Here is a 21,619-nt window from a genome sequence, read left to right on the forward strand (position 1 = left end):
TGGCTCACCCAAGAGCTTAGAGACCCCCGGCCGCGGGGCCTGGCTCAGCGCCAGCCCAGGCCAGCGTTATTTATTTATTTATTTTTGATACAAAGTCTCACTCACTGTCTCCCAGGCTGGAGTACAGTAACGTGATCTCGGCTCACTGCAACCTCCACCTCCCAGGTTCAAGGGATTCTCGTGCCTCAGCCTCCCAAGTAGCTGGGATTACAGGTGCCTGCCACCACACCTGGCTTATTTTTGTATAGTAGAGACAGGGTTTCACTGTGTTGGCCAGGGTGGTCTGAAACTCCTGACCTCAAGTGATCCCCCAGCCTCGGCCTCCCAAAGTACTGGGATTACAGGCCTGAGCCACGGCACAGGGCCAGGCCGGTGTTCTTGCAGCCTTGTCTCTGCTGGGGATGTGTCTCCAGGGATGGATTCTCGGGAAGCAAGTGTGTGCCCTGCAGCCCCCAGGCACCTCTCCTGGACCAGGAGGCCCCTGATCGCCCACTGCTCTCCCTCACAGCAGGCCTCTGCTGTTGCTGTGTGCTCTGCCTGGACCACCCTCCCGCTGGGTACACATGGAAAAGCCTCTTCATCCTTGGGCCCTCTCTGCTGCGCCGCCTCCTCCTCTAGGAAGCCCTCCTAGCTCCCCAGGGAGGCTCTGCCCCTCCTCAGTTCCAGCCCTGACTGCCTGGGGCTGGGAAGGGCTCCATGAAGTTCAGGGTAAACTCAGGAAGGGTCCCCCACAGCCCCTCAGGGAGCCCGCTGGGACCGATGTTCCAGGCGGGGGCCCTCGTGTGTGTGGGGTGGGAGTGACGTCAGCCCTCCACAACCTAGTAAATGTTTATGGGCCAGGGGGCCTGGGCTTTGGGGTTCCCTGGAGCCCAGCAAGAGACCACCCCCTCGTGTTCCATTCTGGGGGGCCTGTCCTGCAGGCGAGGTGGGGGCGCCTGGCAGGCCTGCGCCAACCCTGGCGGCTGGCCCGGAATGGGCTGGGTGGGCGGCGAGCACAGCTCCTGGTCTGAGCCGTCGGCTCCCTTGAACACAGGGGGAACCTGGGGCTGGGAGGTGCGAAGGGGCTTGCTGCCTTTCAATTTCAAGCTCCACTACCCAGGGTGGGCCTTAGTGCGTGCATCTGTGGAAGAGGGCTAAGAGATCTGGTACAGGGTTTGGGCCGCACACGGGCCTGGAGGGCTGGGGAAGGGCTTGCAGGGGGCGGAGGCCTGCGTGGAACCAGTCCCAGAAGCGGCCATGGTGCAGGGCTGAGGGTGACCGTCGTGGGGACGTGGACTAGTCTTTTCTCCTGTCCAGGCTTCGGTGTCCTTGGCTGGAGGTTTGGGGCTGTATTGCCCATTCCTAGAAGCCATCACTTCCTGGCTGCTGTGGGCAGGATGCATGGGAAGGAAGGGGGATGAGGGACAGACAAGGCCTGGAGTGCGGAGGAAGGGATGGAATCTGACGCCTGTGGTCACCGCGGGGCTGGGGGCCTGGGGATGACCGCCCGGGTCCACGCTGCCCAGCAGGCCGTGCTGTGGTGGGCGCTGCCCCCTGCCGGCCACAGTAGAGACAGAGGCCGGTGCCCTTGAGTGGATGCGATGCCCGTGAGTGGATGCGATGCCTGCAGGGAGGTGGAATCGTCTTTCTTTGTGGGGCATCTCTGAGGGGCCCTTATTCCCATTTACCAGGTGGGAAAGCTGAGGCCTGGGTGCTGCCGTCCTCTGAGGACAGAACAAGGAAAGAATCAAGTTCTGGGGTTTGAACCCAGAGTGTTTAACAATGACTCTATTAGGGCTTGGACAGGTGTCAGGGCCCCTGCCCCTCTGGGTGCGGGGTGGGTGTGTCCGCCCTTTCTCAGGGAGCCCGAGGCCCGGGCACCCAGCTCCGGAAGTGGACGTGACCCTGAGCTGTTGCATGCCCCCCTTGTGCTGGAACACGCGTGGACATCTGTGCTCTCTCCAGAGAGGACTTCGAGGCAGGCGCTGGAAGAAGGGACCCAGAATCTCTGTACACAGTGGCTCATGCCTATAATCCCAGCACTCTGGGAGGCTGAGGTGTGAGGACTGCTCGAGGCCAGGAGTTTGAGACCAGCCTGCACAACACAGTGAGATCCTGTCTCTACAAAAAATAAAAATAAAAACAATTAGCTGGCTGTGGTGGTGCACACCTGCAGTCCCAGCTACCAGGGAGGCTGAGATGAGAGAGTCGCATAAGCCAGGAAGGTCAAGGCTCCAGTGAGCCACGATCCTGCCACTGCCCTCCAGCTTGAGAGACAGAGCAAGACTATGTCTCAAAAAGACGAATTTTTTGGTAGAGACAGGGTCTCATTGCGTTGCCCAGGCTGGTTCCAAGCTCCTGGCCTCAAGCGATCCTCCCACCTCAACCTCCCAAAGTGCTGAGATTACAGGCTCAAACCACCAGGCCCAGCCTACAACATTTTTTAAAAAAATTAACCAGGCATAGTGGCAGTGGCCACAGTCCTGGCTACTCGGGAGGCTGGGGTGGGAGGATTGCTTGGGCCCGGGAGTTCCAGGCTGAGTTACTACTCGGGGGTGGACAGAGAAGGATATGAGGCTGAAAGTCAAGTTTGGCTTTTCACATCTAGGCCCCGCGGATGGGCTTGAGAAAAGGGAAGAGATGGGGCCAGATACGGGTCAGGAGGGCCATAGCCAGCCCTGCCGGTTCCTGCTGTCCCTGGCCCACCAGCAGGGCCCAGATCCATCCCAGCCAGGGCTGTGCACAGCTCCGCTCCCCTGGGTGGAGCCTGGAGCGCCCTAATTTGCAGCCCACCGCAGCATGTGGGAGCTTGCAGGCTTCCTCTCCAGCTGCCAGGGAGCATGAGCCAGTTCTGGAGAAGGGGCCCGGGGTGGTGCCAGCATTCCAGGGCCACCTAAATCACCGGCCTGACAGGTGGCGGGAAGGGATCGCAATTCTTTCCCTTGTCGCTGCCACCAGCCAGGTGCTGAGGGGGGTCCTGTCCCGCTCTGCCCTAGCCCCAGGGGCTGCGAGTGACCTGCCGGATGGGGACGGCTGCTGGGCCAGCCTGTCCGGGGCTCTCCGCTCCAGTGCCCAGGAATTTGGAGACAGGGCCTGGGCGTGTTTTCCACATGTTGTTGGCTTTGGGGACAGGCCCAGAGAAAGGATGGCTCAAGATCTGCAGGGGGGTTGTGACCAGAGCCCACAGCGCTGAGGGAAGGGCTGTGGGCGGCGGGGCCCAGTTTCCACTTGCTGGCAGGTCACTGGCACGCTCCTGCCCTGCCCTGGGAACTGGGGGAAGCAGAGGCTGGGGCGCATCCCAGCCGTCTCCCCTCCTGGGCTCCCGATGGCCCCAGCCTGATGCACTACCAGTTCTGTGGGGCCAGGCTGGTACCCTTGGCAGGGACGGCAGGCGGCAGGCAGGCGCGTGTGCAGGGGGCCTTATCTTATCTCCCTTCCTCACTCCCTCCCAGATCCGCCCTCACCGGCTGCTGTGTCGCCGTCATCAAGCCCTCTGGACACTGACACACACATAGACACAGAATTTATTTCTGGACGCATTCTGCAGGCTGGAGGTCCCGGCAGGCACAGGGCTCACACCTTGGGTTTTGCAAACACCTCCCAGCCCTCCAGCCGGCCCATCTTGACCAGGGAGGCCGCTATGCCAAAGTACACGCAGGCGGCGGCGCCAATCCCGTAGTTGTGCGCTGTGGGAGCGGGGAGGTGATGTCAGGCCCGGGTGAGGCTCGGCCGGACCAAGATGCTCCACGCCCTGGCCGGTGCCCACCCTGGGAGCCAGACTGAGACCCCTGACAGGACACTCTCTTCAGGGATTAAGTCACTCAGGAAGAGGGCCCTAGACTCTGGAGATGTGGAAACTGACGCACAGAGGGAGGCCGGAGTCCAGGTTGCTTCCCAGCAGGAACCCAGGCTGTGGGTCCTCATCCCGCCCCACACTGACTACCCCCTGCGAGGACACCGTGCTGCCCCCAGCTGGGGCTGGGGCAAGGCTGGGCACCGGGCCATGGTGACACATCGGTGTGTCTCAGTCTCTCCTTTGCCCATGGATGCCAGGGCCAGGCCACGCATCTGTCCCGTGGTCTGTGTACCGAGGAGCCCAGACAGTGCCCCCACTTCTCCAGGCTCTCCTGCTCCGAAGCCTCCGGGCCAGAGGAGGAAGGAGGCGTGTCCCACACACCAGGACCTAAAGGGACTCACACTCTTTGAAGAGAGACAGGGAGGCTGGCTTGGGGACAGGGAGCAGTTCCAGCCCGAGCTGGGCTACAGTCAAGACCTCAACCCACCTCCAACCTCTGACCAGTTCCAGTGGGAGCTGGGGAGGGACAAGGCCTCCCCAAGGTCTTGACGCAGAGACAGCAGTGACGGCGTAGGCCCTGCCCTCGCACCCTCCCTCTCTGCCTGCCTGGAACCTGCCATTCATCACTCCCAACATGCCAGGCCAGAGCGGCTGAGCTGCAAGAGGGCTCGTTCACTCCTCCCGCCGGCCCTGAGGGCCCGAGCCTTGGCGGGCTGGGGGTAGGCCAGGGGCACAGGCGGGCACTGACGCTGAGCCCGGGCCCATGGGAGGGCAGGAGTGATGTCTGGCTCATGCTCCAGACGGGCTCCCCTGTGCCAAGCGTGGCCTTCTCCACCAGGGCTGCACCCTCTGATGGCTGCAAAGAAGGCCACTTGCTCCTCCAGGTGACCTCGGGCCACTTAATTCCCTCCCTGAGCCCTAATACCCTTTTCTGTAAAGTGAAGGTTGCGGGAGCAGCTCCCCTGCAGGGCTTCAGGTGCAGGGAGAGAGATGGCAGGGCGAGACGCCATCCATCCTCCTCTCTGACTCACAGGCCAGTGGCAGAGACAGGGGGTGACCTTGGTGACCTGTGTCCTCTGACAAGGCACGCAGAAGGAAGGCGGCACAGAGCGAGGGCGGCGGGGATGCTGGCTTGTACACAGGGTGGTCAAGACAGTGAGGGGAACAGCATTCCACGCAGTGCACTGCCCATGCAAAGGCCCTGGGGCAGGACTGTACCTGGCATGTGGGAGGAGCAGTGAGGAGGCCTGTGTGGCTGGAGCAGAGTGAGGAGGGGAGGGTGGGGAGGGGACAGGGCAGGTCAGGGAGGGCCACAGTAGGTGCTTAAGCAGCAGCAGCAGCTGTCGCTATGACTGAAATGGCTGGTGTTCAAGAAGGCTGCTTTACTTCTTGTCCGGGATGGAACAGAGAGGGTGGAGGATGAGCAGAGGTCAGGGGTCATTCTGCCAGGCTGGGAGGAGGGTGGGGGTGGGGAGGGGCCCACTCACTGCGTGCTCCCAGAGTCAGGCCTCCGGCGCAGCCACCGAGGAAGTAGTTCAGGGGGTCGTCGGGCTTCTCGCGGACATGGGCGCTGATGCAGGTGGTGAGGCCAAACACGGCCCCGACAGCAGCTGCAGGGTAGACGGGAAGAGCAAGGGCCTCGAGACGGGCACAGCAGGAGCCTCTTGGGCGCTCACTGCCAGTGTCTGGATGGAGAGAGATGCCACGAGTCGGCTGCTCGCTGTGCATGGCAGCCTCCTGGCCCCAGTCCTGGAGCTGTTCTCCTGGGCCTCCCCACCCTACATGTATTCCTGATAAAGGAACACCCGACTTTCTCCGGGTGGCCAGCACTGTGGACACGGGCTGGGGAGTCAGGGAGAAGAGGCAGCCGTCAAATGTGCTCTGAGAGCTGGGGCTGTGCCAGGAGAGGGCCCAGCCATGCCCAGCCCAGCGTGCTCACCTGCAGTGAACGTGTATTGTCCAACCTTAGCCACTCCTTCAAGGAAGGTGCCCGGAGGATTGAGTGTGACTCTGTAGGCAGCGGCGGTCAGGCCTGCGAGACAGAGGAGGGAGGCTGTTCAGACCCCACTGCTGCTAAGCCCTTGCTTGGCCAGGCACCCCACTGGGTGGTCTCCCTCCCTCAGTCCTCACGATGCCCCCCTTCTTTGCCCATAGTGTCCCCGGCTGCTGAGTGGCAGAGCTGGATTTGAACTCGGGTTTGCTGCTCCAAAATTGGGGGGCCTCTCACTTCCTTCCCCACTCCCCGCCAGGCCTTCCTTGGCCACTTTCTCAAGCCTGACCAGTACTGGCTCCTGCAGAGCACCTGCTGGGCGCCCATCAGCCATGCTGGCCCTGGCAGGGCACCGGCCGGCAGACGGAGACTCATCCACGTGGTGGACACAAGAACAGGCCTGAGACCTCAGTTCTGCGGCTGCTTCCAGCCTCACACCGCCAGCTCAGCGGCGCCCCCCACGGGCCCTGGCACCAGGGCCCCAGCTCCAGGTTCCCATCAATGGCTCTATTCTCCTGTGGGGCCCGGGGCTCCTGGGCCTAATCCCCCTTGGCAGCGGCTCTGCTTCCCTGCCTGGCTGCCAACGCCTCCTCCTTGCCACTCTCGACCCCCTCCTGCTGGCAGCTCGGGCCTGGGCTCGTCCCGCACACCTGGCTGCCTGGCTGCCGCCCCCGCCACCCAGCCTCGCCACTCCGGTCAGCTTTTCCATCTCTGCCATTTCCCCGGCCGCCTGGCCCCTGACATTGGCTTCTATGCATGAGGAGCCTGGGCCGGGGCCGGGCCCAGAACTCAGGGCCAGGTAGGTGGTGGGGATGGAGGTTTGATCCCAGCCCACCGTCCCTGCTGGGTGCCTAGGGGCGTCCTGAGTGAGGCTGGGCAGGCCCTTGGGCCACCTCCTCCCAGAGCCCGCCCAGCTTCACCAGCCCCTCTATGGTGGATGGGCAGATTGAGCCAGCCCGAGCCGGGGCTCCCCAATCCTCTGCCTGACTGCTCAGGGCAAACAAGCACCCCCCTCTCCCTACAGCCTCGAAACATAGCCCAGTTGCAGGCAGGGACCTCCCGGGGCCAGCCCATCCCAGAGAAAACAGAACTGCCAGGGATGGGCCACAAGGGCCCTCATCCTTCTCGGGGCCCGATGGGCTCAGTCCCGTTATCCCCTCCTTCACGGGAGGTGAAGGGACCTCCGAGATGTAAAGCCATTCTTCAGAGGTCACCCAGCACAGCGAGCCTGGATGCCAGGCAGGTCTGACCACAGCCTATGCTTCACCCGCCACGACCTCCCCAGGGGAGTGGGCTCCACCCCAGTTCCCCATCCAGCTTCAAGGGACCCATGGGACATGCCAGGCCTGGCAGTGACCACCCCCAACCGCACCCTAGCCTCAGATCCAATTCAGCTCATGTTGGTTCTGTCCCTCAAGGGCGACTGAGGGGACTCTCACATCCAGCAGTGGGGTGAGCACATATTCAGAGCAGCCCATAGGAGGGACCATCTGCTCCCCACAAGCACAGATGGGGAAACTGAGACCCAGGATGCAGAGAAAGGGACCACATATAAAGAGTACCTTGTGGATCTGGTTTCTCCTAATCCCACACCAACCCCTGGGATTCCTGCTCGACCTCAGAAAGGTGGATGGAAGACCAGGCGCGGTGGCTCACACCTGTAATCCCAGCACTTTAAGAGGCCAAGGTGGGCGGATCATTTGAGGTTAGGAGTTTGAGACCAGCCTGACCGACATGGTGAAATCCCTTCTCTACTAAAAATACAAAAATTAGCCAGGCATGGTGGTACACATCTGTAGTCCCAGCTACTCGGGAGGCTGAGTCAGGAGAACCACTTGAACCCAGGAAGCGGAGGCTGCAGTGAGCCAAGATTGCGCCACTGCACTCCAGCCTGGGGGACAGAGTGAGACTCCGTCTCAAAATAAAAAAAAAAAAAAGAAAGAAAGAAAGGTGGATGGAGCGGAGTGCCAGGTCTGGGGGCTGTGGCAGGGAAGGGGGTTGCTACTGCATCCACGGTAAGGGACTGGAGTCCAGTACAGCCGTCCCCCCAGGACTCCCCACCTGCTCCTGGCCCAGCAGCCCCATCCTCAGTCACACTTCAGTCAGTGCACACACACACACACACACACACACATCCCCCCATTCCAAATTCTTTTATGTATTTACTAATTGAAAGAGAGCTGGAGTCTATGAAGATTCTTTTTTTTTTTTTTTTCTTGAGATAGAGTCTCGCTCTGTCGCCCAGGCTGGAGTGCAGTGGCGCTATCTCGGCTCACTGCAAGCTCCGCCTCCCGGGTTCACACCATTCTCCTGCCTCAGCCTCCCGAGTAGCTGGGACTACAGGCGCCCGCCACCACACCTGGCTAATTTTTTGTATTTTTAGTAGAGACGGGGTTTCACCGTGTTAGCCAGGATGGTCTCCATCTCCTGACCTCGTGATCCGCCCGCCTCAGCCTCCCAAAAGTGCTGAGATTACAGGTGTGAGCCACCGCGCCCGGCCTCTTTTTTTTTTTTTTTTTTTTTTTGAGACAGTCTTGCTCTGTTGCCCAGGCTAGAGTGCAGTGGTGCAAACTCGGCTCACTGCAACCTCTGCCTCCTTGGTTCAATTTTCCCACCTCAGCCTCCTGAGTAGCTGGGATTACAGGCGCCTGCCACCATGCCCAGCTAATTATTATTATTATTTTTTTGTATTTTTAGTAGAGACGAGGTTTTACCATGTTGGCCAGGCTGGTCTCAAACTCCTGACCTTAGGTGATCCACTCGCCTCAGCCTCCCAAAGTGCTGGGATTAAAGGCATGAGCAACCATGCCCGGACTTGAAGATTCTTAATGGGAGGGGACTGCCAGCCCTGCCTGGGACCTGAAAAGTCCTGATCCAGGGCTGGGCCAGCCATGACAGTCTTATAACCCTCTCATCTCAAGAGGGAACCACCGACAAGACTCAGTGATGCCCCCAGAACTGTCACCGAGGGACTCCTGGGCGGAACCTCCTTACGCCACCCCCACATGCCAGCGGTCCTGACCAAAGGACCCCTAGCTCATGGAGCACACCTGACACGGTGAGTGCGCCCACCATCCTCCATCCCTTCCAAAGTCCTTGAACTGGGAGTGGACGAGCTGGGACCCCCTGATTATCCCATAGAGGTCAAGGACTGCCCCACCCCAACTCTGCCCCAGCTGTCATCCAGCTGTGGTGTCCTGCCACATCCACCCCTCCAGGAGCCCCCAGCGCCCTTCAAAAGGCCCCCTTCCCTCTGCTCCCCGACTGCTGGTTTCCTCTGAGCCTCCCACAGTGACCGCCAGACCCAGTGTGAATTCATTCATTCATTCAGCTACTGCCACTCATTCATTCATTCACAAAGTTACCGAGTACCTAACAAGGTGCCACATTCACTCATTCATTCACTCACAAATGGTGCCCACAAGATGCTTCATTCATTCATTCATTCATTCATCCATAGTTATCATGTGCCCACAGGTCCCGGGCTCTGCTGAGTACAGTCTCCCCGCCGTCCAGGGTCCCCAACTCAGGGAAGCCAGCCAGGAAACAATTTATCTCCCTCAGATGAGAAGTGAGGGGAGCCCCGGAATGAAGTGAGTGGGGCAGTGAGGGGAGGACCCAGAAACACGTTTCAGCAAGTTCTGCACAATGAGTGGAGCTGGTCACTGAAGAATTTAGGGAGAAGGGTGGGTGCAGTGGCTCACGCCTGTAATCCCAGTACTTTGGGAGGCCAAGGCGGGCGGATCACCTGAGGTCAGGAGGTTGAGACCAGCCTGGCCAACATGGCGAAACCTTGTCTCTACTAAAAATACAAAAATTAACCAGGCACGGTGGCAGGCACCTGTAATCCCAGCTACTTGGGAGGCTGAGACACAAGAATTGCTGGGAGGCAGAGGTTGCAGTAAGCCAAGATCGCACCACTGCACTCCAGCCTGGGTGACAGAATGAGAATCCGTCTCAAAAAAAAAAAAAAAAGAAAAAAGAAAAATTTAGGGAGAATGAATGTCACCCTCAAAGACCCCGGGGCACCCTTGGAGGGCTCACAGAAGCCACTGACCACCCCTAAATCTAAATCTGATGCCATCAGCGATCTCCTGACATGGCAACTCTGTCAAAAGTTCTGACCTCTCCTTCTAAGACCCTCTGGGGAGCCCCCCCTGGTCTCAGAGGCCCTTCACTCAGCAGCACCACACCCCGAGACAAGCTGTCTCCTCCAAAGGCCTCCTGAGACCGCAGCCCACTCATTTTGTATTCACGCATGAGGAATGCACACACTCTCTCACATGAACACCAACATGCGCGTCTTTCTCAGTTTCAGATCCTATCCCCTGGGTGGCCCCCTTCAGCCCTTTCTCTTGAAGACCCTCGATAAGGACCTGATGGGAACATTCCTTGCTTCAGAGACCCCTAGGAGCAGGTCAGCCGACCTGGACTTGCAGCCCAGCTTCAAATGACCCTGGAGCAGTTAATATGCTTCTCCAACCTTCAGTCCCTACCTGTAAGAAATGGAGACACAATAACGTCTGTCTTACTATTAATAAATATGCAAAATATGGGACTGATGATTAGGTCTGCCCTAATTCAAATGCCTCCCAATGGAGCCGCAACTTTGGCCGGGCCCTGTTTCACATATGCTGGAAATACAGAGTTGACCAAATTGATTCCTCAGCTTATAGACACACCAGGTTGTAAAGACTGTTTCTTTGGGTTTTTTTTTTTTTTTCTTTTTGAGACGGAGTCTTGCTCTGTCGCCCAGGCTGGAGTGCAGAGGCGCAATCTCGGCTCACTGCAAGCTCCGCCTCCCAGGTTCACGCCATTCTCCTGCCTCAGCCTCCTGAGTATCTGGGACTACAGGTGTCCACCACCATGCCTGGCTAATTTTTTTTGTATTTTTAGTAGAGACGGGTTTTCACCGTGTTAGCCAGGATGGTCTCGATCTCCTGACCTCGTGATCCACCTGCCTCGGCTTCCCAAAGTGCTGGGACTACAGGCGTGAGCCACCGCGCCCTGCTGGTTTTGTTTTGTTTTGTTTTTTGAGACAGAGTCTCACTCTGTCGCCCAGGCTGGAGTGCAGTGGCACAATCTCGGCTCACTGCAACCTCTGCCTCCTGGATTCACGCCATTCTCCTGCCTCAGCCTCCCAAGTAGCTGGGACTACAGGCACCCGCCATCATGCCTGGCTGATTTTTTGTATTTTTAGTAGAGACGGGGTTTCACCGTGTTAGCCAGGATGGTCTCAATCTCCTGACCTCATGATCCGCCTCCCAAAGTGCTGGGATTACAGGTGTGAGCCACCATGCCCGGCCTATTATTTTTATTTTTTGAGACAAGGTCTCGCTCTGTCGCCCAGGCTGGTGTGCAGTGCTGCAAACATAGCTCACTAGAGCCTTGAACTCCTGGTTTCAAGTGATCCTCCTGTCTCAGCCTCCTGAGTAGCTAGGACTACAGGTACACACCATCATGCCCAGCTAATTGTTTTACTTTTTTGCAGAGATGGGGATCTTGCTATTTTGCCCAAGCTGGTCTGGAACTCCTGGCCTCAAGCGATCCTCCCACTTTGGCCTCCTGAGCGCCGGATTACAGGTGTGAGCCACCACGCCTGGCCCAGTTTGTAAAGATTCTTCATCAGAGGGAAGAGGACTTCCAGCTCCATCTGGGACCTGATGAGTCCCAACTTGTGGCTGAGAATTAAAGGACATGATGCCCATGAAACGCTCAGGCTGGAAGGGGCAAGACTCAGATTTACTCTATAAGAGAATGCCAGGGCCGGCCGGGCATGGTGGCTCACGCCTGTAATCCCAGCACTTTGGGAGCCCGAGATGGGCGGATGGCCTGAGATCAGGAGTTCCAGATCAGTCTGGCCAACACGGTGAAACCCCGCCTCTACTAAAAATACAAAATAATTAGCCAGGCGCGGTGGCGTGCGCCCGTAATCCCAGCTACTTGGGAGGCTGAGGCAAGGGAATTGCTCGAACCAGGGACTTGAAGGTTGCAGTGAGCCGAGATCTCGCCACTGCAGTCCAGCCCCGGCGACAGAGCAAGGCTCTGTCTCAAAAAAAAAAAAAAAAAAAAAAAAAAAAAAAAAAAAAAAAGGAGAATGCCAGGGCTTGTGGGTCCCCTTCATTCCCCTGCAAGGCTACCCTCATAGTAGCTCCTGATCCACCTCACCTAGGACCTCTCTGGCGGTCCCAGTAAAAGCTTCAGGTGTCCCTAACCACCCAGCACCCCCTGACCACAGAAAGACCTCATCCCACCCCAAAACTTTCTCAAACATCTGTACCGCCCTCAGATGCCCCAATCATGACTCATGATCACCTCTAACAATCTGCTACCCCGTTGGAAAGTCTCGTGGTCCCTTAGCTCCTTGGACCTGATAATAGCCCTGTCTCACTCCACAATTTCCCCGAGCCTGGCGATAGCTTGGGACCGCCTCAGACGACCCCAGGGACTAGCTTGTCGCATGTCACGACCTCCCAGTGCTCCCCAACCCTGCTGGACCCCCTACCAACATCCATTTCACACAAGATCCCCCCCCCAACGACCGCCCAAGACACCCCGATGACGACCACGTGCGTACCCGCGAGACTCCCAGACCCGTTCGATCCAAACAGCCCCCAGTAACCCCACGACCTCCCTGCGGCCTCGGCCCTCCACCCTCGGGGCCCGGCCGGCGCTCACCAGCGACGCTGGCAATACTGGTGGTGCTGTAGGCTTTGCGGTGGCAATCGGTGCCATCGGGGATATCCCAGTACTGACGAAAAACCTTCGGCGCCATAGCCCTCAATCCCGATCCCGCACCACGGACCCCGCCGGCTCGGGAAGCGCAAGGGCAGCCGCGGCTGGCTATCGCGAGACTTCTCGGGTTGCGCGCGCAACCTTTCGGGCTAGCGGGCCGGCAACAAGTGAGCAACTTTATTGATAGGCGCGGACATGGACATGGATCGCGCGCACGCGCCGGGGACCGGCCTGGTGGAAGAGAGTAGCACGTGCACCCCCAGGCCGATTCCCAGAGGGTGAAACTGAGGACGACTGCGATCAGTGCAGACAGATTTCGCTAGTCCCAGCTCAGGGAGTCCTAGGTGAGGGACTACTAGAGGCGGGGACTAATCTACTAGGGGAGGGGCCAGGCTCAGACTGGGACGGGCGGGACTCCAGTTGATAGGAGCAAGACATGACGAGACAATGACTGGGGGGCGGGGCATGGCGGGGATGTGGCCACACCCAGTGTCAGAATTTGCATAGCGAGTGGTCATGCCCTGTGGTCAGTCACCAAGCTGGAGTCTGAGCAGCGTGCTACTGTTTTGGGCCGTGGACAGGATCAGGGGCGGGGATTATCGGGAAAGTGACCAATGACAATACGAGAAGTTCAGCGGGACGTGGCCTCTGTTCAACCCGCGGCTGTCCCACGCTCTAGGCCGGACGAAGTACACAGGCGCTTGGCTTGGGGGCGTGGCTAGAATTGGAGGCATAACCTAAAAGGGACTTGACCAATCTGAGACTGTATAAGGGATGAAGGGGCGAGGCCGTGCCTGGATCTACCCCTGACAGGCCACAGGTTCGGGGGGCGTGGTCAGGCTTGCTGTTTCGCGGAGTCCGGGCCAATTCTGGTGTTAGCTTCCAAGTAGGGCGGGGACAGTATCGAAGGTGTGACCAATCTTGTTTCCAGAGCCTGAGTTGCGCGAGCCGCCAAAGGATGTGGCCAGCCTGGGGGCGTGGCTGTCAAGATCTTGTCCAATCCTAGAGTGAGCCCAAACTCAGGGGCGGAGTTTCATGATCCCGGAACCGGTGGTAGTGTTTGGGTTTGAGGAGAGCACGACCCAGCCCTCTGGGGTGGGGTCTAGCGGGGTCAGCGACCAATCGCGCCGAGGTCTAGTGGGGCGCGGCCCTCCCGGGGGCGGGGCCTGTGCCAGTTCCGGGCCGCCTGGGGGCGTGGCCGGGCCTGTACAGCAGCCTGGGCCATGTCGGCGCCGCCGGCCCTGCAGATCCGGGAGGCAAACGCACACCTGGCAGCCGTGCACCGGCGCGCAGCGGAGCTGGAGGCGCGGCTGGACGCGGCGGAGCGCACGGTGCACGCCCAAGCCGAGCGCCTGGCCCTCCACGACCAGCAGCTGCGCGCCGCCCTAGACGAACTGGGTCGCGCCAAGGACCGGTGAGGCCCGGGGCCGGCCAGGTGGACTTCACCGAGGCGGTAGGCGGAGGCAGAGCCGAGGCTGGAAAGCGAGGAAGGGCAGGGGGAACCGTGTGCACTTGTATAGACGCTAGACTGAGTATGGGATTGATAAAAACACCAAAAAACTCGAATTAGTAATCAGTATGTAAAGTTGCGAGAAGTGACACAGGTGTGGACCTCTAACTTCAAACAGGCCCACTTTCCCACAGGTGCTGAGCGACGCAGGGACCACAGACCGCCCAGTGTAGGCATTGGGAGCCATAGCAGGCTCTTCAGCAGGGGAGGAGGGGATCATATCAGCATTTTAAATTTTAAAATTTATTATTATTTTTTTGAGACGGAGTTTCGCTCTTGTCGCCTAGGCTGGAGTGCAGTGGCGTGATCTCAGCTCACTGCAACCTCCACTTCCCAGATTCAAGCGATTCTCCTGCCTCAGCCTCCCGTGTAGCTGGGATTACAGGCGCCCGCCACCACGCCCGGTCGATTTTTTGTATTTCTAGTAGAGACTGGTTTTCGTCACGTTGTGCAGGCTGGTCTCTAACTCCTGACCTCAGGTGATCCGCCCGCCTCAGCCTCCTAAAAGTGCTGGGATTACAGGCGTGAGCCACCGCATCCAGCCTAAATTTATTATTTTTGAGGCAGGGCCTCACTCCTATGCCCAGGCTGGAGTGCACCTCGACCTCCGGAGCTCAGGTGATTCTCCCACCTCAGTCTCCCAAGCAGCTGGGACTACAGGCGTCCACCACCACGCATGGCTAATTTTTTGTATTTTTTTGTAGAGACAGTTTTGTCCTGTTGCCCAGTTTGGTCTTGAACTCCTGGGCTCAAGCAGTCCTCCCACCTCACCCTTCCAAAGTGCTGGGATTACAGGCATAAGCCACCATGCCTATCTATTATTTTTGAGAGAGGGTCTTGCTCTGTTGCCCAGGCTGGAATGCAGTGGTGCGATCTCGACTCACTGCAGTCTCACCCTCCCTCCTCAGCCTCTCAAGTAGCTGGGATTACAGGCATGTGACAGCACACCTGGCTGATTAAAAAAAAAAAAAAAATCCTTTAGAAATGGGGTCAGACTATGTTGCCTAGGCTGGCCTTGAACTCCTGGGCTCAAGTGATCCTCCTGCCTCAGCCTCCCGAAGTGCTGGGATTATAGGCACGAGCCACCATGCTGGCCCATATCAGCATTGTTGAAGAGTCCCTCTGACAGCTGAGGATGAAAGAGATGAGACAGGCACCCAGGGAGGTGGGAGGAGCTGGGTCCCAGGTGGGAACTATTACTTCAGAGCTAATTGGACATATTCATTTTTACTGAGCACCTGCTCTGTGCCAGGCACTCATTCATTCATCTTCATTGAGCACCTACTGTGTGTCAGGCATTCTGCTGAGTACTGGAGCACATCAGTAAGACTTAGCCTTGCCCATTGGGTATCCACAGTCCAGTGGAGAGACAGACATGTCACTGGGCAGTTACATCATCGGTGGCCAACGGCCATGATGGAGGGGCATATGGGGCTCTGAGGGATCTCAGAGTAAAGTCTTCCCAGAGGAAGAGCCTACTAAGAATAGGTGGGAAAAGATAATGGAAAAGAACGAACTGCAGGAAGAGTGAGGGGACGAAATGAGGGTTCTCATAAGAAAATGCCATAAACTGGCTGGGCGGTGGCTCACGCCTGTAATCCCAGCACTTTGGAAGGCTGAGGCAGGCAGATCACCTGAGGTCAGGAGTTCGAGATCAGCCTGGCCAACATGGCGAAACCCTGTCTCTACTAAAAATATAAAAAAATTAGCTGGGTGTGGTGGCACACGCCTGTAGTCCCAGCTACTCGGGAGGTTGAGGCACGAGAATCGCTTGAACCCAGGAGGCGGAAGTTGCAGTGAGCCGAAATTGTGCCACTGCACTCCAGCCTGGGCAACAGAGAGAGACTCTGTCTCAAACAAACAAAAAAACAGAATGCCATAAATTAAGTGGCTTAAACAAGAGGTTTGTTTCTCAGCGTTCTGGAGGCTGGACGTCCGAGAGCAGGGTGCCAGCATGGTCAGGTTATGGGAGGGCCCTCTTCCGGGCTTGCAGATTTCTGGCTTCTCTCTGTGTCCTCACAGGGCAGAGAGAGCCAGGGAGTTCTTTTGTATCTCTTCACATAAGCACACTAATCCCATCATAGAGACCCCCACCCTGACAACCTCATCTAACCCTAATCACCTCCAAAAAGCTCCATCTCTAAATACCCTTCTGCTATGGTTAGACTTTGTGTCTCCACCCAAATGTCAGCTTGAATTGTAATCCCATAATGCCCACGTGTTGTGGAAGGAACTGGTGGGATGTAAATGAATCATGGGGGATGGTTTCCCCTTCATGCTGTTCTCATGATAGTGAGTGAGTTCTCACGAGATCTGATGGCTGGGCACAATGGCTCACGCCTGTAATCTCAGCACTTTGGGAGGCCGAAGCGGGCAGATCACCTGAGGTCAAGAATTCGAGACCAGCCTGGCCAACATGGTGAAACCCTGTCTCTACTAAAAAAAAAAAAAAAAAAATTAGCTGGGCATGGTGGCACACGCCTGCAGTCCCAGCTACTGGGGAGGCTGAGGAGGCAGAATTGCTTGAACTGGGGAGGCGGAGGTTGCAGTGAGCCGAGATCACACCACTGCACTCCAGCCTGGATGACAGAGCTAGATTCCGTCTCAATCAATCAATAAGGGAGATCTGATGGTTTTATAAGGGATTCCCCCTTTGCTGGTCTCTCACTCTCTCTCCTGCTGCCCTATAAAGAGGTTCCTTCCATCATGATTGTAAGTTTCCCGAGGCCACCCCCAGCCAGGTGGAAATGTGAGTCAATTACACCTCTTTATAAATCACCCAGTATCAGGTATGTCCTTAGAGCATCGTGAGAATGGACTAATACACCTCCCATTGGGGTTAGGACTTCATCATATGAATTTTGGGGAGACAGAAAGATGCAGTTCAGGCTGGGTACAGTGGCTCAGCCTGTAATCCCAGTACTTTGGGAGGCCAAGGCGGGCGGATCACTTGAGGTCAGGAGTTTAAGACCAGCCTGGCCAACATGGCAAAACCTTGTCTCTACTAAAAATACAAAAATCAGTCAGGCATGGTGGCGCATGCCTGTAAACCCAGCTACTCGGGAGGTTGAGGGAGGACAGTTTGAACCTGGGAGGCAGAGGTTGCACTGAACTCCAGCCTGGGCAACAGAGCGAGACTGTCTCAGAAATTATAATAATAGGCTGGGCATGGTGGCTCACGCCTGTAATCCCAGCACTTTGAGAGGCCATGGCGGGTGGATCACGAGGTCAGGAGTTCGAGACCAGCCTGGCCAGCATGGTGAAACCCCATCTCTACTGAAGATACAAAAAACTAGCCGGGCGTAGTGGTGGGCACCTGTAATCCCAGCTACTAGGGAGGCTGAGGCAGGAGAATTGCTTGAACCCTGGAGCCGGAAGTTGCAGTGAGCTGAGATTGCACCATTGCACTCCAGCCTGGGCGACAGAGCTAGACTTCGTCTCAAAAAATAATAATAATAAAATAAAATATAATAATAATAATAAAAACAAAGAACATTCTGTTCATAACCAGGGAGGACCCTTAGGCAGTGGTGAGGATTGCGGGCTTTATCCCGAAGGTGATGGGGAACCTCTTGCGGGTCCAGAGCAGGGAGGAGCAGGTGCTGTGGTCCTCAGTTCTGTAATCACCTCCTCTTGCCTTCCTGCCAGTGAGATTGCCACACTCCAGGAGCAGCTGATGACCTCAGAAGCCACTGTCTACAGCCTGCAGGCCACCGTGCACCAGAGGGACGAGCTCATTAGGCAGTTGCAGCCCAGGGCTGAGCTGCTGCAGGACATCTGCCGCCGCCGGCCACCCCTGGCTGGGCTGCTGGATGCCCTGGCTGAGGCTGAGCGCCTGGGGCCCCTGCCGGCCAGTGACCCCGGCCACCCACCCCCCGGTGGGCCTGGTCCACCCCTTGACAACAGCACTGGGGAAGAGGCGGACAGGGACCACCTCCAGCCTGCAGTGTTTGGGACCACAGTGTGAGCCCGGAATGCAGATTACAGAATGGAGACAGAAAGCCACTGCTGTCAGTGTCCTTGGGAGTCACCAGCACCCTGCAGGGGGACCCTACGGCAGAGCCAAAGTCCTGTCTAAGCATCAGAACAGGCTGAACAGTCAAAAAGTTTTCAAATAGGCCCACAGGCCAGGTGCAGACGTTTAACCCAGACAGAAGTGTTCTTGTTTGTTTTTAAGCTTTGAATCAGTCACCCTTGCTAAAAACCTGGCAATGCAAACACAAAGATCTGGATTTCTGGCAAGACTTGGCCAAGCTTGCCTGGAGTTCAGGGCACCCTCTTTAGCCAGGGTGTGAGTTTCTGTTTTTTTTTTTTTTTTTTTTTTTTAAGACAGAGTCCCACTCTGTCGCCCTGGCTGGGGTGCAGTGGTGCGATTTTGGCTAACTGCAACCTCCGCCTCCCAGGTTCAAGCGATTCTCCTGTCTCATCCTTCAGATTAGCTGGGATTACAGGCGCCCACCACCACACCCGGATATTTTATATTTTTGGTAGAGACCGGGGAGGGGAGGGGGTTTCACCATGTTGACCAGGCTGGTCTCAAACTCCTGACCTTAGGTGATCCACCCGCCTCGGCCTTCGAAAGTGCTACAATTATAGGCGTAAGCCACCGTGCCCGGCCCTAGCCTAGCTTTTGTAGCATGCAACTGTCTCCTTTTTATACGCCCTAAAGAATCTATTTTTGAACTCCTTGTTTCTGCGCTGTCCTTCTTAGCCCAGGACATTCAGGGTGCTTTGCTTGTTGTCAAACCAGGGAAAGGAGAAAACTCCTGTGCCTTTCTGGGCCAGCCTGTCACCCTGGCCTGGTCGGCAGCCATTCCCCTACCTCCTCACTCAGGGAACTGTCATACCAGGAACCGGCGAGGGGCACAGCCTGTTTCAGACCAGAAAGGTCGGAGGCCACCCACGGCCTTCAGGATGGCGCCCGCCTGCCTGCCTGGCAACAGTGACCCCTCAGTGCAGTAACAATGGGCCCATTTTCTCCTCTGGATGAACAAGGAGGGGGGTTGTTTGTACAAAGGCAAGGCAGGCTGGGGCCTGTCTGTGCTCAAGAATAAACCGGATGATTTCCTGGCCTGGGTCCTTAATCCTTTCATCCTGGCCTGGGGGCAAGAGGGAGGCCCTCTGTGTTATTTGTGCCTCCTGGTAGGGTCCTGCTGGGCCAGGTAGAATCTAAGGAGCGTAGGCCAAGCACTCTCTACAGCGATTGCATCTAATCTTCGAGTTTCCCTGTAGACACAGGCTTTGTCCTCATTTTACAGCTGTGGAAAGTGAGGCCCAGGCCGGGCGCGGTGTCTCACGCCTGTAATCCCAGCACTTTGGGATGCGGGTGGATCACCTGAGGTCAGGAGTTCGAGACCACCCTGGCCAACATGGTGAAACCCCGTCTCTACTAAAAATACTAAAATTAGCCGGGCTTGGTGGCGGGTGCCTGTAATCCCAGCTACTCGGGAGGCTGAGGCAGAAGAACTGCTTGAACCCGGGAGGCGGAGGTTGCAGTGAGTGGAGATTGCACCACTGCACTCCAGCCTGGGCGACAGAGGGAGACTCCGTCTCAAAAAAAAATCCTTGGATCAAGCTATCATGCTACCTCAGCCTGCCAAGTAGCTGGGACCATGGGCATATGCCACCATGCCTGGCTGCGTTTTTGCATTTTTTCTAGAGATAAGGTCTCCTTACATTGCCCAGGCTGGTCTTGAACTCCTGGCCTCAAGTGATCCTCCCGCATTGGCCTCCCAAGAAATTCTTACTAAACATTTACAAATGAGATGCCAAAACAGCACTTCAGTAATAGTGGTTATATTTTATAGTTCTCTACACAGAAAAAAAATGCTGCTTGTAACACTCATAGACATGAAAGTATTTCTCTGCCTATTTAAATAATTCTGGATTGCAGTGAGCCACCAGGATTTTGGCAGCCAGATGTCACCATGATTTCTCATAAAACTGATGATGTTACATCAGTGGTGGCCTGAATCAAGATGCTGGGATGCCTGTAACCTACAGATTGGTTTCAGACTCCAAAGGCAACCTCTTTTTTTTTTTTGAGACGGAGTCTGGCTCTGCCACCCTGCCACCCAGGCTGAAGTACAGTGGTGTGATCTAGGCTCACTGCAACCTCTGCCTCCAGGGTTCAAGTGATTCTCCTGCCTTGGCCTCCTGAGTAGCTGGGATTACAGGCATGCACCACCATGCCCAGCTATTTATTTTTTTTAGTAGAGATGGGGTTTCAAAATGTTGGCCAGGCTGGTCTTGAACTCCTGACCTCAAGTGATCCACCCACCTCAGCCTCCCAAAGTGCTGGGATTACAGGTGTGAGCCACCGCGCCCAGCCCTGGCCTCTTTTTTTAAGTTATTTATTTCTTTATTTTTGAGACAGAGTCTCACTCTGTCGCCCAGGCTGCGGTGCAGTGGCATGGTCTTGGTTCACTGCAACCTCTGCCTCCTGGGTTCAAGTGATTCTCCTGCCTCAGCCTCTGGAGTAGGTGGGATTACACGCACCCGCCATCATACCTGGCTAATTTTTTTTTTTTTTTTTTTTTTTTTGAGACAAAGTCTTGCTCTTGTCCCCCAGTCTGGAGTGCAATGGCACGATCTCGGCTCACTGCAACCTCCGCTTCCCAGGTTCATGCAATTCTCCTGCCTCAGCCTCCCGAGTAGCTGGGATTACAGGCACATACCACCACGCCCAGCTAGTTTTTTGTATTTTAAGTAGAGACAGGGTTTCACCATGTTGGCCAGGCTGGTCTCAAACTCCTGACCTCAGGTGATCTGTCTGCCTCGGCCTCCCAAAGTGCTGTGATTACAGGCATGAGCCACCGCACCCGGCTGACTAATTTTTGTATTTATAGTAGAGACAGGGTTTCACCATGTTGGCCAGGCTGGTCTCGAACTGCTGACCTCATGATCTGCCCGCCTCGGCCTCCCAAAGTGCTGGGATTACAGGCGTGAGCCACCGTGCCCGGCCAGTTTATTTATTTATTTTTAAGAGGCGGGGGTCTTGCTCTGTAACCCAGGCTGGAGTGCAGTGGTGCGATCATAGCTCACTGCAGCCTCCAACTCCCGGGCTCAAGTGATCCTCCTGCCTCAGCCTTCCAAGTAGGTGGGATTACAGGAACACACCACCATGCCTGGCTAATTTTTTGTAGTTTTTGTAGAGATGGGAGGGTCTCACTATGTTGCACAGGCGGGTCTCAAACTCCTGGGCTCAAGTGATCTTCCTGCCCTAGCTTCCCAAAGTGTTGGGATTACAGGCATGAGCCACCGCGCTCAGGCAAGGCAACTTCTGACAATATAATTGTGCTGTGAGCGAGGTAAAGCCAGGCTTGGAGAAGGCTCCGATTGATGATCCTTGGGTCGGGGCGAACAGTGGGTCCTCAAACAGGGCCCATGTTGCAAGTCCTGGAAAACCCACCTATCTTAGCGGGCAGGTATATCCGATGTCTCCGTTGAAGGCCTTCGGTGAGGTGGCTTCGTCTCTTGAGGTTTATGTCCAGGATCAGGGCTGCTCTTCCACTCGGGGTCACAACCTCTGGCTCACCACCTTGTCAGGAGCCAGCCCACTAAGTCACGTTTCAGGCCTGAAAACCAACAACAAAAGATCCGTAAAGAC

The 21,619-nt window shown here is 56.7% G+C and overlaps 4 protein-coding genes across 11 annotated transcripts in view; 1 reads left to right on the top strand and 3 right to left on the bottom strand.

Moving 5' to 3' along the window:
- Window positions 1–1,032: 1,032 nt before the first annotated feature.
- LOC104003245 (uncharacterized) lies at window positions 1,033–2,299 on the bottom strand. Its single transcript, XM_063801064.1, has one exon. It carries the CDS (start codon window positions 1,896–1,898, stop codon window positions 1,134–1,136), a length of 765 nt encoding a protein of 254 aa, XP_063657134.1. The 5' UTR covers window positions 1,899–2,299; the 3' UTR covers window positions 1,033–1,133.
- Window positions 2,300–3,485: 1,186 nt separating this feature from the next.
- On the bottom strand, window positions 3,486–12,632 carry NDUFA11 (NADH:ubiquinone oxidoreductase subunit A11). 4 transcript variants are annotated; one of them, XM_024351088.3, is made up of 4 exons: window positions 12,444–12,632; window positions 5,715–5,807; window positions 5,263–5,460; window positions 3,486–3,665 (listed from the first exon to the last, which is right to left on the bottom strand). In XM_024351088.3, exons 1-4 carry the CDS (start codon window positions 12,538–12,540, stop codon window positions 3,553–3,555), a joined length of 501 nt encoding a protein of 166 aa, XP_024206856.1. In that variant the 5' UTR covers window positions 12,541–12,632; the 3' UTR covers window positions 3,486–3,552.
- A 369-nt stretch (window positions 12,633–13,001) lies between these two features.
- VMAC (vimentin type intermediate filament associated coiled-coil protein) lies at window positions 13,002–19,081 on the top strand. The gene is made up of 2 exons (XM_016934795.4): window positions 13,002–13,914; window positions 17,659–19,081. Exons 1-2 carry the CDS (start codon window positions 13,724–13,726, stop codon window positions 17,975–17,977), a joined length of 510 nt encoding a protein of 169 aa, XP_016790284.1. The 5' UTR covers window positions 13,002–13,723; the 3' UTR covers window positions 17,978–19,081.
- Window positions 19,082–20,349: 1,268 nt separating this feature from the next.
- RANBP3 (RAN binding protein 3) overlaps window positions 20,350–21,619 on the bottom strand; it is a 66,474-nt gene continuing 65,204 nt past the window's right edge. For 2 of the 5 annotated variants that reach the window (XM_063800371.1, XM_063800365.1), the window contains one exon: window positions 20,704–21,587. In XM_063800371.1, coding sequence (XP_063656441.1) covers window positions 21,544–21,587 — 44 coding nt within the window. In that variant the 3' untranslated portion in view covers window positions 20,704–21,543. Of the gene's footprint in view, window positions 21,588–21,619 lie in introns of all 5 variants that reach the window. The other 3 variants (XM_063800372.1, XM_063800366.1, XM_063800370.1) reach the window with 3 other exon arrangements.

The sequence above is a fragment of the Pan troglodytes genome, chromosome 20, assembly GCF_028858775.2.
Source record: "Pan troglodytes isolate AG18354 chromosome 20, NHGRI_mPanTro3-v2.0_pri, whole genome shotgun sequence".
Classification (NCBI taxonomy): domain Eukaryota; kingdom Metazoa; phylum Chordata; class Mammalia; order Primates; family Hominidae; genus Pan; species Pan troglodytes.